The following is a 17,417-nucleotide window of genomic DNA, read 5'->3' as shown; positions in this document are numbered from 1 at the left end:
AATTGACAGAGTGGATGTTGAAAGGATATTTCACCTTGTGGGTGAGAGAACTATGGAATACAATTTAAAAATAAGAGTGGTGAGTGGAAACCATAAATTGGCATCAGTTTGCATCATATTGACGCAGCTAGTAAAGGGTGACTGGGGTGGATGAGGTCATAGGGTATGAGGCTATTGGGTGTGGCTCAGGGTATTGATTGGAATGTATGAGCATGCATTAGCTGGAGAGCTGAGACTTTGAGAGGGGTGAGGGCAATATGACACTATTTGAGAAATCAAATGGAGCCAAATCCCAAAGACTGAAGGAGGGTGTTTATTTGCCCTCTGCCCATACTGTGGATCTGACAACAGCTGCCACCCTGCACCTTTCCAGTATTTTCTGCTTCCACTTCATAAACACCTGTTGTCCATTTTATAAAAGTTGGAATTATCATAGTTATGCGATGCAACAATGTTATTCTTGCCATTTTATACAGTTGAGATTCATTCCTTTATCTCAGTTAATGATGTCACCTCGAAGTATACATTATGTTGGTACATTTTGAAATAATTCTGACGTATAAAAGTGTTAACTTCTGAAAGTTGAACTGTTGCTTCAAATCTATTCCCTTTCTTTCCCCTTTTAGCCAACGAGCCCTAAATTTGGAAAAGCTGACTCGTATGAAAAATTAGAAAAACTAGGCGAAGGGTCCTATGCCACAGTGTATAAAGGAAAAAGCAAGTAAGTGTTTTGATTTTGTATGATCGTTTGGTTGAATTGTATTCTAGGTGTCAACTGTCAGTTGACAACACTTTGACTTTGACTCAAGCTGTTACATGTACACATCTCCATCTGGGGCCAGGCTGACATTTTGTGCAATACTGAGAGTGCGTTACACTGTTGAAAACTATTGTCTTTTCAGCAAGGGGTTAAACCAAGGTCTCAAGAAGCCCTTGGGCTGGATGTAAAAAGCCAGGGCGCACTCTTTTGAAAATCAGAAAATCAATCACTAGTGGTCTGGCTAATAGTTATCCCTGAAATAACATAAGTAAGCTTGCTTGGTTTGGGTTTACTGTTGGCTGTCAAATGTTCTTGTGATCAAAATGACTACTGTCTTTCCTAGATGATGGCAATGACTGTACCTCAAAAGTTGCATATTTGACAGCATTTGGGATATCTGATCTCTAAGCATTATTTTAATTTGACTTGCTCTGCCAATTGTGTGCACTCCTCATGTTTCTTGCAACCATGATACCATATTATCCTCCTCTTTATCTGAAAAATTGTTTAAATTTAACTCTTCTTGTCATGTTAGTAAAGACTAGAATTTATAGATTTAATGTAATGTGATATAAAATTAATGTTTGTTATTTTGATGTTCATTGTAATGTATGATAATGTCTTAGTGGTTAGCACTGCTCCCTCTCAGCACTGGATTTGATTCTGGCCTTTGATGATTGTCCAGAGTGGAGTTTGCATATTCTCCCCATGACTGTTGGTTTCCTACAGTCCCACAGATGTGCAGGTTAGGTGGATTAACCATGGGAAATGCAGGGGAAGGGTAAGGGGATGTTCTGGGCGGAATGCTCTTCAGAGTGTCAGAGTAGACTTGATGGGCTGAATTGCTTGCTTCCACTTTGTAGTCATGATTTGGAGATGTTGGACTGGGGTGTACAAAGTTAAAAATCACACAACACCAGGTTATAGTCCAACAGGTTTAATTGGAAGCACACTAGCTTTCGGAGCGACACTCCTTCATCAGATGATATCACCTGATGAAAGCTAGTGTGCTTCCAATTAAACCTGTTGGACTATAAGCTGGTGTTGTGTGATTTTTAACTTTGTCCACTCTGTGTAGATATTCTAACTAAAATTTCAAATCCTGGAATAAACCTGCATCTAAAGGAATATTGTTTATGAAATTGTGCATTAAAAACATTAACTATATAAATTGGTTAGGTTGCAAAATAAATTAAGACACTGAAGGAATTCAGCATATGCAAACATTGCCCAGCATACAAACAGGGCCATTTGCATTTGTAAAGAAAGTGCTTTTTGATCAAAGTTATGTGTAGTGGTAAATCCTGGTTCAGCAATAGCAACTTGCCAGAGGATCTGAATGTTCAACCCAACTCTAGAAATGTGTTCAGAATTTGCTTAAATGCTCAGATTGATGGAGTTCTTTGCAGTTTGAAGTGTTGCTTTTTGGATGAAATGCTAAAATGAGAACTACTTTGTTTGCTGGATGTAACAAAAAAACATTCCTTTTAATATTTTTAAGGGGAGTTGGAGAATTATCTCCTCCGTTCTGCCACCATTTATCCCTGAAACAGATTATTTGGCTATCATCTATGTTTGTGGACCTTTATGTGAAAATTGACTGATATTTTGTGTACAAGAACAGTTACATTTAAAGGGTACTTTGGCTGTATACTGCTTTGCTTTGAGATATCCTGAGGTTGTGGAAGGCAGTGCTACAAAGATAAGTTTCATTTCCTCTTCACAGATGTTGTTGAGTTGGTTGTCTGTTGCCAGCATTTTCTATTCTGATCTTAAAATTCAACTTACGCCCCTGAGTCAAGAAAGATGTTTGAACTTTTTGTTTGGTATTATTTTAGTTTAGCAGTTTTTACAGTTGCACCAAATATTTAGATTTCAGTTGCAATATATTTTATTTGTTTTACATTAATTATATATCAACATCTAAGATGAGTGGGGAAAAGGAAGTCAACTTTATCCACATTAATTGAACAAGCTTATTGTAGCATGTCATTTCAATTGTGCATTATATCTGGTTGGTATCTAATAACCCCAGTATTTGGATAGAAAGAAAATTACCACCTGGGATATCATACAAGTGGTGCTGAGGTTGCAAAACTGTTTAATTCTCAAGTACATTCGCAAGTCGATTTGAACGCAAGTTGGAATACAAGCCAATGTAAAATAGCCATTCATAAATACATTTAACTGTTTGTATGTCATCAGATCTTTAACATTACAGCCCTATTTGCGATTGTGTTCATAAATGCAAGCATTCGTAAATTGGACATTTGTAACTCTAGAAGGCCTTGATTTTAACTCTTTTCCAGTGAAATGAGAAAGACATTTAAGTTGGAATGAAAATGAATGGCTAGCTAATTAGGAGATTTTAATTCCCCTTTTCTAGAACTTCACAATACAGAACAAGGATTTGTCCTGTACTGTCTTGGTTGATACTTTTTTCAAACAAAGTGAAGAAATTCCAGGTTTACAAGTTACCATTAGAGAACATCCAGCTAAATTTTGATCACAACTTAATTCAGTTTGCCGAGAGCTGGAAGAAACTGGAAGATGTTAAGTTTGAAAATTGTTCAAGACCTAATTTTAGTGATGTTGAAATAAAGTCACTGCAAATGGCTAGAAACAAAACTCCAGGATGAAGCAGTAACGGAGAGCATTCAGAGAAAGAAGGTCAGGCTACAAATGTGGTTATTCCTTTTTTGAGGACGAGAGGAGAGAAATGAAAACTCCTCTTCCCTGGATAATAAATATAGCTCAAAATAAAGCAGGAAGAAGAGGCCTATGTTCGAGGCAAAGAGCAAGATTCTGTTAATAACTTGTAAGAATGTGCAAACTACAGCAGAGTTTGAAAAAGTTGATGTGGAAACTGGGGAAGTTCCGGGAAAAATTAACAGGCAATATTACACTGAATTTTTTAATAATCATATGAAATTCATGTAGTTAGTTGGGGGAAAGGCTGCATCTGTTAAGGGTACATAGGGAAATAATCACATAGTCAAAATATTAAATAAGTACTTTACATCTGCCTTTAGAAAGGAGACAGATCATTTGAGCGTTAGAATAAGAGAATTTATGGACACAAAAATATCAGCTGGAGCTATCATTGCAGGTCTAGAAGGAGCACATCCTAGTTTGCTGATTGAAGAAATGGTACAAATCGCAGAGGAGTTTTTTTTTACTGTTTGGGCACAGGAGTAGTGCCGGAGAACTGAAAGATTGGTATTGCTAGAGTATTTAAGAAGCATGGGTGGGATGAACGAAGTTATTACAGACAAATCAGTCGAATGTGTGTGATAGGAAAGCTATTGGTGTCATTATTGAAGATAAACTGAGCTTTTGTTTGACAAGGCATATGTTAATCTAAAGTAGATAGCATGCAATTGTTAAAGGCATGTGACATCTAGTTGCCTCGTTTTGAATGCTGAGATAATAGAAGGATAATCAAGGAAAGGAGTCAATGTTGTAGTTGGACTTTTAAAAGCTTTATGTGCTACCACTTACTTAATAAGTACACACCAGACAACTTTCTCTATAAAGTTAAGGGAAACGTAACAGAATGAATGCAATATTGGTTCAGTAACAGGAAGCAAATATGATATTTTTCAGATTGGGATATAGTTTGCTCCCAAAGGTGATCCAAGTCCATATCCCCCTCCAATCTTTATGTATGACTTGGACAGGAATGCAGCAGGTTTGTAAAGTTAATGGATTTTATGGAAAGTGGCTGTACCATAGGTCACAATGACAAGTATTTTGGTTTTGTGATTAATATGGACAGGATAGTGAAGTGGGAGGAAAAGTAGCAGATGAATCCAATGGTAAGTGTAAGGTGCTGAACTTTGGAAGGACGAACATGGAAAGATAGATTTTAAGTATCTGCCCAAAAAATGACACAAAATGAGATTAGGCTGGAACCAGCACTGATCTAGCAGGCTGTGTGACTGTGTCTGTATGTGATCCATTTTGTGCAATCCAGTGATTCAAATATAAATCAGTGGTAGTTAAGCTTCACCTGGAATACTGGACAGAGTTCAGAGTACCATACTTCAGAAAAGATGGGAGCACCATCGGTTACTGTGGACAATTCAGGATGGGCAGTAAGTGCTAGCCCTTTTGATCACTTCTGGGGAAGGAATTTTAAAACAAAATGCACCTGAATTTTATAGAAATGAATACCTTCAGGTTTGTGGAAATACTGGGAATTTTCTCCTTGGAGCAAACAAGAGATGGCACAGTAGAGCTTCCGGGAGTAGGGAGAAAATTCCTTTGGAAGTTAGGTCAGTCAGTAAAGATCATGAATTCAAAATGGTGGGTGTAAGACTATGAGGCAGATGAACTAATTCTTTTCCTTGAATGTTCTGGATCTGGAACACTAATCTGGAAAGTTACTGTCGATCTATCCTATAAGTTGTTTTAAAAGAACAAGTATGGAAGGTGAGGAATTGTAGAATTATGAATGGGAAAGAAAAAACAAGGATTTTTGACTAACTGGCATATCAGAACCAACAAGACAAGTAGCTAACTTCTGTGCTGGAAATTTGAGATTACTGAAGCAATCTAGTGTTTCTGATCCATTCTGAGATAATTGATAGTTCTTGCCATAATCTTAAACTAGTATCATGTGTAAATTTTTTCTATGCTACATCATTGTCATGGTTTATAAGCCCTGTATGTAAAACTATTGCTAAGACCTTGAAAGTGAAGTAATCTTGAATAATAGCAACAACACTAAGCCACTGTAGCAGCATGAATAAAAGTATAAATCCTTCGATTTTTTTTTTCTGGCATTAAATGACAAAATCCCTCAAGTAGAGGCTGTAATTAAGGGGCCAACCAAGTGTCACAATTGTTACAGTTAATGATAGGGACACATTGAAAATTTATGAGCTGGGAGAAACATGAAGTTACATTGGTGATTTATGCCCTACTGATATTTTCTTATAAATGTATGTGTAGCAAATTGTGAAGATGTTATTTTTTTTCTCCCCTCTCTGGTGTTAATATACATTAGAATTCTATTTATGACAGTAAAGATAAACAAAAGAACGTCACCCACCGATATACAGCAGATAATGTTTTAATTCGCTCATGGGACCTAGGTATTGCTGGCTGGAGCAGCATTTATTGCCCGTGCCTCTTGCCCTTAAGTTGGTGATGATGAACTGCCTTCTCAAACAGCTGTTATCCATGTGCTGTAACTAGTCTCGGTGCTGTTAGGAAGGGAATTCCTGGATTTTGACTAAAGTGAAGGAACAGTGATATGTTCCAAGTCAGGATGTGAGTGGCTGGGAGGGGAAACATGTGGGGAGTGATTTTCCTATGTAACTGCTACCCTTGTCCTTCAAGACAGAAGTGGTCATGGGTTTAGAAGGTGCTGTCAAAAGGATCTTTGGTCAATTTCTGCAGTGCATCTTCTGGATAGTAGAAGATGCACTGCTGCTACTGAGCATTAGTGTTGAAGGGAGTAGATATTTGTGGATGTGATGCCAGTCAAGTGAGATGTTTTCTTCTGGATGGTGTCAAACTTCCTTTGTTGTTAGAGCTGTACTCAACCAGGTCACTGGAGGGTATTCCATTGCACTCCTGACTTGTGCCTTGTAGATGGTGGATTGGCTTTTAGGAGTTGCGGGTTGAGTTACTCACTGCAGTATTCCTTGCTTCTGCTCTCTTGTAGCCACTTTGTTTAGGTGACTAGTCCAGTTGAGTTTCTGGTTAATGGCAACCCCCAGGATATTGATAGTGGGGGATTCAGTGATGGTAACACCACTGAATGTCAAGGGGCGATGGTTAGATTGTCTCTTGTTGGAGATGGTCATTGCCTGGCATTTGAGTGGCATAAATGTTGTTTGTCACTTGTCAGCCCAACCCTGGGTATTCTCCAGATCTTGTTGCATTTGAACATGGACTGTTTCAATTTCTGAGGAGTCATGAACATCATGCTGAACACTGCATGAACATCCTCACTTCTGTCTTTTATGATGGAGAGGACATCATTGATGGTGAAGCTGAAGATGGTGGGTATAAGAAACTGAGAAACTCTTGCTGAAGATGACTGATCAGCAACAACTACAACTATCTTCCCATGTGTCAGGTATGACTCTAACTAGTGGAGACTTTGTACACTGATACCCATTGATAGAGCTCCTTGATTCCACACTGAGTCCAATGCATCCTTGACGTCAAGGACTGTCAGTCTCACCTCTGGAATTGAACACCTTTGTCCATATTTGAACCAAGGCTGTAATGAGATCAGGAGCTGAGCGGCCCTGCTGGAACCCAAACTGGGCATTACTAAGCAGGTGCTGCTTGAAAGCATTGTTGATGATACCTTCCATCACTTTACTGACGATCAAGAGTAGACTGATGGGGTCGTAATTGGTCTGGTTGAATTTGTCCTTTTTATATACAGGACATACCTGGGCAATATTCCACATTTATTGGGTGGATGACAGTTTCATAACTGTACTGGAATAGCTTGGCTAGGCGAGTGGCAAGTTCTGCAGCACGAGTCTCCAGTACTATTGCCGGGATGTTCTCAGGGCTTTGTGCAATATCCAATGTTCCAACTGTTTCTTGATATCACATTGAATGAGTCCTAAATCGTGTCTTTACCAATAAAACATTTATTTGTATCAAATTCTGTTTCCAATCTTTATGCCCAGCACAGCTGCTGTGGTTAAAGCTGACCATCCAAGAGCGAGCGAGAGAGAGACAGAGTGTGGGCATGTTGATAGAGTGCATGCGCGAGTGTGATGGAGTATATTTTCATATTAATGAATTAAAGCCTGCAACCCCATTCTAAGTGATTAAAGACTTAACAGCAATCTAGGTTTGTTTAATACATTGCAGCAGTTGTATGACACAGTGATCTTTTACTATAAATTCTGTGTCCTATGATCCTGCCCCACTAGCCACCTGATAAAGGAGCAGTGCTCTGAAAGCTTTTATTTCCAAATAAACTATTGGACCATATCCTGGTGTTGTGATTTTTAACTTTTTTCACCCCAGTTCAACACTGGCACCTCCACATCACGGTTCCCACACTAACACCTCCATCACTTACCCTACCTTATTTCCAAAGAGTAAGTCAAGTTCTGCTCCTTCTCTCATTTCTTACATATTTTCTGTTTTGGTTTTACATTTTGAACGTTGACTTGCAGTATTTTGTTTTGGTTCTGATTTGCTGTCACTAATTTTCGTGTTCTTTATGGCTAAGTTTGATACCTCAGTCAACTCATGATTGAAATTGGGAGCCTTATGGTTTAGTTTCATACTTGGCTTTTCTAAGATGTTATAGAATTGTGGGGTTATATTTTCATTTACATTGTGGCTTCAGTAATGGCTGATACGGTGCCATTGTTTGGAATCCATAATAACTTTTTCAGTATAAATAACTGATCCAACTGCAGCACATGTTTTTCTGAAAACATCTGGACTTTGAGCTTCTTATAGCTCAATCTTTTTTCCTCCTCATCTTAAAACAAAATCTGCTGTGCCAGCAATTAATGGTAGACACGCGAGCAGTACAGTGAAGTTAGAGGTATAAAAAATAAATTGCTACCTACCCTCCCATTTTTGTTGCTGTGTCTGTGATCTTCATTTTTTTTTAACAGTCTGGAAAATTGTAGGTTGGTATATGCTTAAACAAAGAATTATGGCACTGAATGTCAGTGATGTGTTTCTGTTTTTTCTGTGCTATTCTCAAAGCCGTTTGCTCGTCTATAATTTAGAATCTGAACTTCTCAGTGGGAGATGCTGAAATCCGTGATAACTGGAGAATTCTAAAATTCTTCCTGCTGATAAACATTGTAATGGATTCAGATATCTGACTCTGTGAGCTGCAGTCACTATTTTACATCTGCATAAACAGTATCAACTCCTCTCCAGGATATAGCCTTCTGTCAGTTGATTCATGCTTCCAACAGAAGTAGCTTTAAAAATGAGGTGTTGGTTCGGGTGTATATGATGAGCTGGGTGCCAGCTTCCTTTAACCAATAATGATGACAGTGAATGAAGTAGAAGATGGACTTTGTTCTTTCACTGTCGATCATTTTTACCTTGTGTTCATAATGTGATTGCATTGGTAAGCAGTTCAATTTAAAATCATGAGTGTGGTCTCGTTTACTGCTCTGCAGTCTATAAAACATTCCATACAAAAGAGCCTAATCCTGGTGTAAGCCCAGTCCAAAAGGACAATTAATGTACTTTTCAGGCAACTTTTGCTTTAATTGTTTCCTTTTTCCTTTGATACTCCACTGAATAACTTTGCTCATGTTCAGAAGCAAGCTCACTCTTTGGTGTAGTTCATTCTTGAGAGCTTGCTCCAATTTTCTTTCACGCAGTGTATGTGCTGTTGTCTTGGCCATCATTTAGTCAGCCTTGAAGGTGGTGATGAGCTGCTGCCTTGAGCTACGACAACCCATTTGATGTCGACCCACAATGGCCTTAGGGAGGAAATTCCAGGATTCTGACCCAGTGACGGTGAAGGAAGGGCAATATATTTCCAAGTCAGGGTGATGGGTAGCTTTCAGGGGTTCTTAAACATGGTGTTCCCATGTGTCTGCTGTACAACTCCTCGATGGAAGTGGTCATGGGTTTGGAAGGGGCTATCTAAAGATCTTTGAATTTCTGCAGTGCATCTTGTAAATAATGCACACTATTGCTACTGAGAGTCTGTGATAGAGAGAGTAAATGTTTATGGATTTGGTTTCAGGACAATGATAACCCCCAGGATGTTGTCAGTGAGGGATTTGTTAATAATTACTCAATTTGAATGTGAAGCAGTGATTGTTGGATATGATCATTGGTATGAATGTTACTTGTCACTTTTTCAGGCCAAAACTGGATATAATCCAGGTCTGCTTAAGTATCTGAGCACTTGTGAATGGTACTGAACATTATACAACCATGAGATATTGCCGTTTCTGACATTTTTTTTGATGCGATCCCACTACAAACTGAGCTGGGGTTGAGGCTTTGGGAAGATATCTTGAGCAAGTATTTCTTCAGTAAAAGGTTCCAGCGCAAGAGTTTTTAAAAAAAAAAATCAGGAGTCTAACAAAAGCTCGCCATCCCGTCACTGTTGTTCCAAAGTGTTTTGAGAAGTGCTCGGGTTAATGGAAGATATTTTGATACTGAAGTTGAGCAACAACTTCTAAGAACTTGTCTAAGTATAATGCATGTACTTTGAGAAGACCACAATAGTGTGTGGAGTGGCTGTGCACAATCCAATACTACTTCACGTTAACTTTCAAGTGCAAATGGTCTGCCCTGACAAAAAGTGTGGTCAGTTGATAATTTCACTAACTGGACTATTTTCATGGTGGAAATTGTGAATGTCATGCCCTCTGAAGTTGAACTGGAGATTGCTTAGTCCTGTTGTTCGAACATAAGGAATAAGCCTTGTGTTGTGTGTTAGGGAATCTCCACTACAGATAGAACAGTTACTTATTTGTTGATGTCAGATTGAAATCCTCTATTATGATTGAAACTGGTTTCCACCAAATTTGACCTTTGTATAAACAGCAGTATGTATATTTATATTTTAACATTTTAATTAAACTATTGTTTGAGAAGAAAATAAAAATAACAGTACTTCAAGAAAGCAGAGCTATTTGAAAATTTTGAAAAAAACTGTTTAGCAAGAAGTATTCTCTTACTAAAGGAATTTGTGTTTTGGTTGACTAACTGATACTAATATTTTCTTATCTCAGAGTGCATGGGAAGTTGGTAGCTTTAAAGGTCATCAGGCTACAAGAAGAGGAAGGAACCCCATTCACAGCAATACGAGAAGGTAACATTTTACTGTAATATAGAATACACTTATTTTTCTGGTTATAAAAGACCATAAAATGCCACACTTGATGTTATGTGCTAATGTGCAGTTTTTGTCTACGTTCCTTTGTAACCTTGCCTTTTTCTATCAGTGTACCTGCCTACAGCTTTAAGCCTCAGAGGTCTTGACTAACTCTAATTCTGGCCTCTTAGACTTCCTTGATTTTAATCACACCATCACTGACAGTCATGCTGTTAGCTGGCTTAGCCCTAAAAATTGGAATTACATTCCCAAACCATATTGTCTTTTATCTCACTCTTTTGAAGATACCCTTTAAAATTTACCTCTTTTATAACATCTTTATGCATTTTTCCAAGTGTCTCCTCTTGATACCAAGTTACAAAAGATGCAAAAAGGTTTTTATTAATTTGTGCTTGATCTGCCTTGAAGCATCTCTGTTAAATGTCCTATGTATGTAAGTTGTTCAAAGGTAATCATAACACTGAAATTTTGCATTGTACAGTTCGGTCCATAATTATTTCATTTAATGACTGACTCAACCCATGGTTTGGGTAGATAGGGGTGCAATGTTTTAAAATGATGAATGAAGTTTTGTTGCAAGTAATGCCGTAGGAATGGAAAGGAGGAGTAGGGAGGGTGGTGTCATGGCACAACATCTTTTGAAACGCAATTCAATGTATTGAGCATGGATAAATGATTCCCAAATTGCATCATTTCAACAGTGTTCTATCTTAATACATTTCTCCTATTATTAATTATTCATAATGATTCATTACTTGTGCTTATTACAAATTGCAATGGTAACTAAAGAGAAATAAAATTCAGCACAAGTTGCAGTTTAATTCCATTTAGAATTTACATTTTGTTAAATAAATATTTTGCTTTGTGACCTTCCTGTTAATAAAGGCACTCAGAATGTAAGTTCTATCAACTGATTTTCATACCTGAGACCTTTCATGGACTAAAATCTTTTTTTAAAAACGATAAATTTTTGAGGTAAAATGGATGCTAGGGTTGCTTGCCTATGATTGAGGCAAGCCCAGGAAGTCATCTAGAGTACAATAAACCATCTGAAGTGAAATGTCCCCTTTTTCTAAAGTTTTGAAACCAGGCAACTAAGTCAGCATCAAAAAATTGCATCTGCTATTTTAATTTGGTTTTCACATTTCGTGAATTGGTTATGCAAGTCTGAGTGTGAAAATCTTGCTTGGAGGGGGCAACAGTGCAAGACTTGAGAATCCACAAATGAACTCTTTCAACAGCTACTCTTATATGTTAGAGAAGTGAAATGAAATTATTTTGCAACAAAAGGAGCAGGATCTTACTCTTCTCTATTCCTCTGCACGTCTTGGAAGACTGCACCTGTTGTGAAAGGAAATTAAGGACACCAACCAGTCACTGTGCGGTATGAGCAGGCAACTTGAAGATCTCACACCATTGTTCATGTTTTTGTTGGGTGAATTGTCATTTTAAATCTGCACTGTTGCCTACCAGGTGGTATGGTCATGCTAGCTCACGCTGCAGTGAGCTGTTGCTTATGGTGATATTTGCTGGTGAAGTGTTGGAAACTACATGGCTCACTTGGACAAATAGGGTGGAGTGAAACAACTTCTGGTCTAGCTAGAAAAGTCTTTCGTAGGCAACAAGTTATAGTTTAATTCATGTTGGCAATTAGTTACAGGTGTTATAACCAGGTGAAGAGTGGTCATATTTAAATTTTTTTTCATTTTCTTCATATTTTAACCCACCTGATTGTAATACTGGTTCCGGTGGATAAAATGGACATGAATAAAAAGAAATCAAAGATCAGCAAGGAGGCCTTTGTGTGGAGCTGCAGAAAATGAGGGAGATACTAAATGAGTATTTTGCGTCAGTATTTACTGTGGAAAAGAATATGGAAGATATAGACTGTAGGGAAATAGATGGTGACATCTTGCAAAATGTCCATATTACAGAGGAGGAAGTACTGGATGTCTTGAAACGGCTAAAGGTGGATAAATCCCCAGGACCTGATCAGAAGTACCCAAGAACTCTGTGGGAAACTAGAGAAGTGATTGCTTGGCCTCTTGCTGAGATATTTGTATCATCGATAGTCACAGATGAGGTGCCGGAAGACTGGAGGTTGGCAAACGTGGTGCCACTGTTTAAGAAGGGTGGTAAAGACAAGCCAGGGAATTATAGACCGGTGAGCCTGACCTCAGTGGTGGGCAAGTTGTTGGAGGCAATCCTGAGGGCCAAGATGTACATGTATTTGGAAAGGCAAGGACTGATTCGGGATAGTCAACATGGCTTGTGAGACATGTCTCACAAACTTGATTGAGTTTTCTGAAGAAGTAACAAAGAAGATTGATGAGGGCAGAATGGTAGATGTGATCTATATGGACTTCAGTAAGGCATTCGACAAGGTTCCCCATGGGAGACTGGTTAGCAAGGTTAGATCTCACAGAATAAAGGGAGAACTAGCCATTTGGATACAGAACTGGCTCAAAGCTAGAAGACAGAGGGTGGTGGTTGGTTGTTTTTCAGACTGGAGGCCTGTGACCAGTGGAGTGCCACAAGGATCGGTGCTGGGTCCTCTACTTTTTATCATTTACATCAATGATTTGGATGTGAGCATAAGAGGTACAGTTAATAAGTTTGCAGATGGCACCAAAATTGGAGATGTAGTGGACAGCAAAGAGGGTTACCTCAGATTACAACAGGATCGTGACCAGATGGGCCAATGGGCTGAGAAGTGGCAGATGGAGTTTAATTCAGATAAATATGAAGTGCTGCATTTTGGGAAAGCAAATCTTAGCAGGAATTATACACTTAATGGTAAGGTCCTAGGAAGTGTTGCTGAACAAAGAGACCTTGGAGTGCAGGTTCATAGCTCCTTGAAAGTGGAGTCACAGGTAGATAGGATATTGAAGAAGGTGTTTGGTGTGCTTTCTTTTATTGGTCAGAGTGTTGAGTACAGGAGTTGGGAGGTCATGTTGCGGCTGTACAGGATATTGGTTAGGCCACTGTTGGAATATTGTGTGCAGTTCTGGTCTCCTTCCTATCGGAAAGATGTTATGAAACTTGTAAGGGTTCAGAAAAGATTTCCAAGGATGTTGCCAGGGTTGGAGGATTTGAACTATATGGGGAGGCTGAACAGGCTGGGACTGTTTTCCCTGGAGGGTTGGAGGCTGAGGGGTGACCTTATAGAGGTTTACAAAATTATGAGGGGCATGGATAGGATAAATAGGCGAAGTCTTTTCCCTGGGGTCGGAGAGTCCAGAAGTAGAGAGCATAGGTTTAGGGTGAGAGGAGAAAGATATAAAAGAGGCTGAAGAGGCATCATTTTCACACAGAGGGGCAGTACATGTATGGAATGAATTGCCAGAGGAAGTGGCGGAGGCTGGTACAATTGCAACATTTAAGAGGCATTTGGATGGGTATATAAATAGGAAGGATTTGGAGGGATATGGGCCGGGCGCTGGTAGTTGGGACTAGATTGGGTTGGGATATCTGGTCGGCATGGACAGGTTGGACCGAAAGGTCTGTTTCCATGCTGTACATCTCTGACTCTATGACAATGAACTGCAGATGCCATAAGTTAGAAACGAAAACAGACATTGCAGGAAAAGCTGAACAGGTCTGGCAGCATCTGTGGAGAGAAATGAGAGTTAACGTTTCAGGTCGAGTGACCCTTCCTCAAAGTTGACTACAAAGAATTTGAGGAAGATCAGAGATCAGGTCTTGCTCCATTCAAGATCCTAAACTATTTGGCCCACAAATCAATTATATCATTTTTATGGGCAGTGCTTTATTGCACTGTTTGGATTTTACCCATCTACAGCAAAATGTGTTTTGTCCTCCACTTCTTTAGAAACCATTTTACAACCTTTGTTTCAGAGCAGAGCTTTAGCCACGGTACTCCTAATCACTGCTATTAAGCTTGGTTTATCCATTTCACTTTATTTTTGTTTCTCAAGGCTTTTAGGATTTTACTTTATTGAAGTTACTAAATGAATGCACGTAATTGCTATGACTACTCAAGTTACAGCTTGGATGGTTGTATCCAGATATGTCTTTCCATCAAAATGATGTGTGTATCTTAGCATGTTTGTGTATCTTAGCATGTTATTTTAGCTGCAGGTCTTCAGGGATTTGTAGAGGTATTTTGGTTAAAGGCAAAAATGTGGACAAAGATTCTGTTTTATGGTTAATTGAGGCTTGCAGCACTGTCTTGTGGCTGTTCCCATAATGTACATATCTGTCAACACAGTACATTTATTTCTTTCTTGTCTGACCAACTTTGGCTTATTTTAGTTCCTTATTAACTCTGTACTTTTTTCAAAGTGTTCAAATCTAGTGTTAACTTCTGCTATTCACTGGATCATTTTATTTCCAAAGGCGACAAGGATTTAGAGGCATTTAACTATTTGTGGGTTTCACTTTACATACAATTACGTACAATTGGACTAAATTCTGCAAAGGTACAAAATAATTATTCACCAATTTTTTAAAACTGAAAAAGAAAATTATCTCACTGAAGGAAGTGGTAGCAGCAATTATTTTGAAGATTGCCTTCTTTTGATTTTGTACTTTGGCTCTAATCTGTTCTGTCATATCGTGGAGCTATTTCAGGTTTAGTTATTGCATGGTGTGGAAGTTTTGTTCCAACTTATCTTGTTGACATTTCTGATTAAGTACATGCGAAGTAGTTTTGTTTTTGGTTGAATATCTTTGTTTGTTTTCAATAAGCTGGTATAACTAGAGAAGGGCTATCAGAATATCCATTACATCTTGTTGATTTAAGCACACGTAGAATATTTACATTTTATTAATTCTTTGGAATCGTAGATGTGTTTCTGGAAAGCATCTGGATTGTTTCATTGTTGGAAATATCATTGTTCTGAAAGCTTAAGGATTTTAAAGTTTTTCCTCAATAAAGTTTCTAATCTGATGCATCTTTTAGAAAGTGAACAAGCAGATATGTTTAATGCACCTTGCTGTCATTTTTTTTACTCTGGTCATTTTATGTAGTGTTGCATGTACTGAAAAATGTGTTGCTGGAAGAAGGACTTATGCCCGAAATGTTGATTTCCCCTGCTCTTTGGATGCTGCCTGACCTGCTGCGCTTTTCCAGCAACACATTTTTCAGCTTTGATCTCCAGCATCTGCAGTCCTCACCTTTCTCCTAGTGTTGCATGTAGTCTTGTAATGACATATATCTGCAGTAGCTTCCTGAGTAGGAAATGTATTTAATCCTTGGATCTAATTTGTGACTATAGCAGAAAACAAGGTCATGATTTGGAGATGCCGTTGTTGGACTGGGGTGTACAAAGTTAAAAATCTCACAACACCAGGTTGTAGTCCAACGGGTTTAATCGAAAGTACACTAGCTTTCGGAGCGATGCTCCTTCATCAGATGATAATGGAGGACACAATTGTAAGGCACAGAATTTATAGCAAGAATTTACAGTGTGATGTAACTGAAATTATACATTGAAAAATACCTTGATTGTCTGTTGAGTTCTTTCATCTGTTTGAATACCATGATAGTTTCTCATCTTTCATGTGTAAATCACAAAACCTTTTTTAAAAGTTGCATTCTCAGGTTAGCTGTAACAATTGATGTTAGCTAGACAATATGTTGAAGCTGTTAGCCCCCTGTGTTCTCTGTCTATGCCACGATGTTTAAATTGATTCTAATCTAAAAAGTGAGATAAGAGTTTTACATGAATTCATACAGTTTTTGAGCAAAGTACAATGCAACTCTGCAAGTAGAAATTCAGCCCACAAAATGTGTGTGTATGTGGGTCTTTGTGTCTGTCTGGGTTGGGGGTTGTGAGTGTGAGAGAGAGGGTATATGTGTATGTGTAGTGAGTGTAGAGTGTCTTAAGTATGTGAGGGGGTGGAGTGTGCACGTGTGTCTGCGCTGGGGGATTGTGAGTGTCTGTCAGAGAGAGTGTATACGTATTAGATTAGATTACTTACAGTGTGGAAACAGGCCCTTCGGCCCAACAAGTCCACACCGACCCGCTGAAGCGCAACCCACCCATACCCCTACATATACCCCTTACCTAACACTACGGGCAATTTAGCATGGCCAATTCACCTGACCCGCACATCTTTGGACTGTGGGAGGAAACCAGAGCACCCGGAGGAAACCCACGCAGACACAGGGAGAACGTGCAAACTCCACACAGTCAGTCGCCTGAGGCGGGAATCGAACCCAGGTCCCTGGCGCTGTGAGGCAGCAGTGCTAACCACTGTGCATGAGTGTAGAGTGGCCTAAGCCTCTGAGGGGATGCCTGTGTCCGTGTGTGTGTCCGTGTGTGTGTCCGTGTGTGTGTCCGTGTGTGTAGGAGTAGCTATGTGTGTTTATAGTGCAATGGTGGTCACCTGCAGTGTGACATGAACCCAAGGTCCTGGTTGAGATCCTCCCTATGGGTACCTGAACTTGGCTATCAGCCTCTGCTCAGCCACTTTTCACTGCTGCCTGTCCTGAAGTCCACCTTGGAGGATGGTCACCCGAATGTCTGAGGTCGAATGTCCTGGACTGCTGAAGTGTTCCCCAACTGGGAGGGAACACTCCTGTCGATTGTTGTGTGGTGCCCATTCATCCGTTGTCATTGTCTTTGCCTTTGCTCGGTTTCCCCAATGTAACATGCCTCCGGGCATCCTTGCCTGCAACGTATAAGATAGACAACATTGGCTGAGTCACAGGAGTATCTGCCACGTACAAGGTGGGAGGTGTCCCCACGTGTAATGCTGGTATCCATGTCCACACTCTGACACATCTTGCATTGCCTGCAAGAAAACAAGGTGAAAGCCTTCCGTTCCTCTTTGGTATCATCCTGAATAAAATAGATTTGAGCAATTTCAATC

The 17,417-nt window shown here is 39.3% G+C and overlaps 1 protein-coding gene across 4 annotated transcripts in view; it reads left to right on the top strand.

Moving 5' to 3' along the window:
* cdk14 (cyclin dependent kinase 14) overlaps window positions 1-17,417 on the top strand; it is a 657,100-nt gene that overhangs the window by 205,232 nt on the left and 434,451 nt on the right. For all 4 annotated transcript variants that reach the window (XM_060824928.1, XM_060824931.1, XM_060824929.1 and 1 more), the window contains 2 exons: window positions 627-721; window positions 10,474-10,553. In XM_060824928.1, the coding sequence (XP_060680911.1) occupies window positions 627-721; window positions 10,474-10,553 (175 nt within the window). The remainder of the gene's footprint in view (window positions 1-626; window positions 722-10,473; window positions 10,554-17,417) is intronic.

The sequence above is a fragment of the Hemiscyllium ocellatum genome, chromosome 5 (genome assembly GCF_020745735.1).
Source record: "Hemiscyllium ocellatum isolate sHemOce1 chromosome 5, sHemOce1.pat.X.cur, whole genome shotgun sequence".
NCBI classification, from domain to species: domain Eukaryota; kingdom Metazoa; phylum Chordata; class Chondrichthyes; order Orectolobiformes; family Hemiscylliidae; genus Hemiscyllium; species Hemiscyllium ocellatum.
The sequence above is the reverse complement of the archived record's forward strand: the minus strand, read 5'-3'. Positions and strand labels throughout refer to the sequence as shown.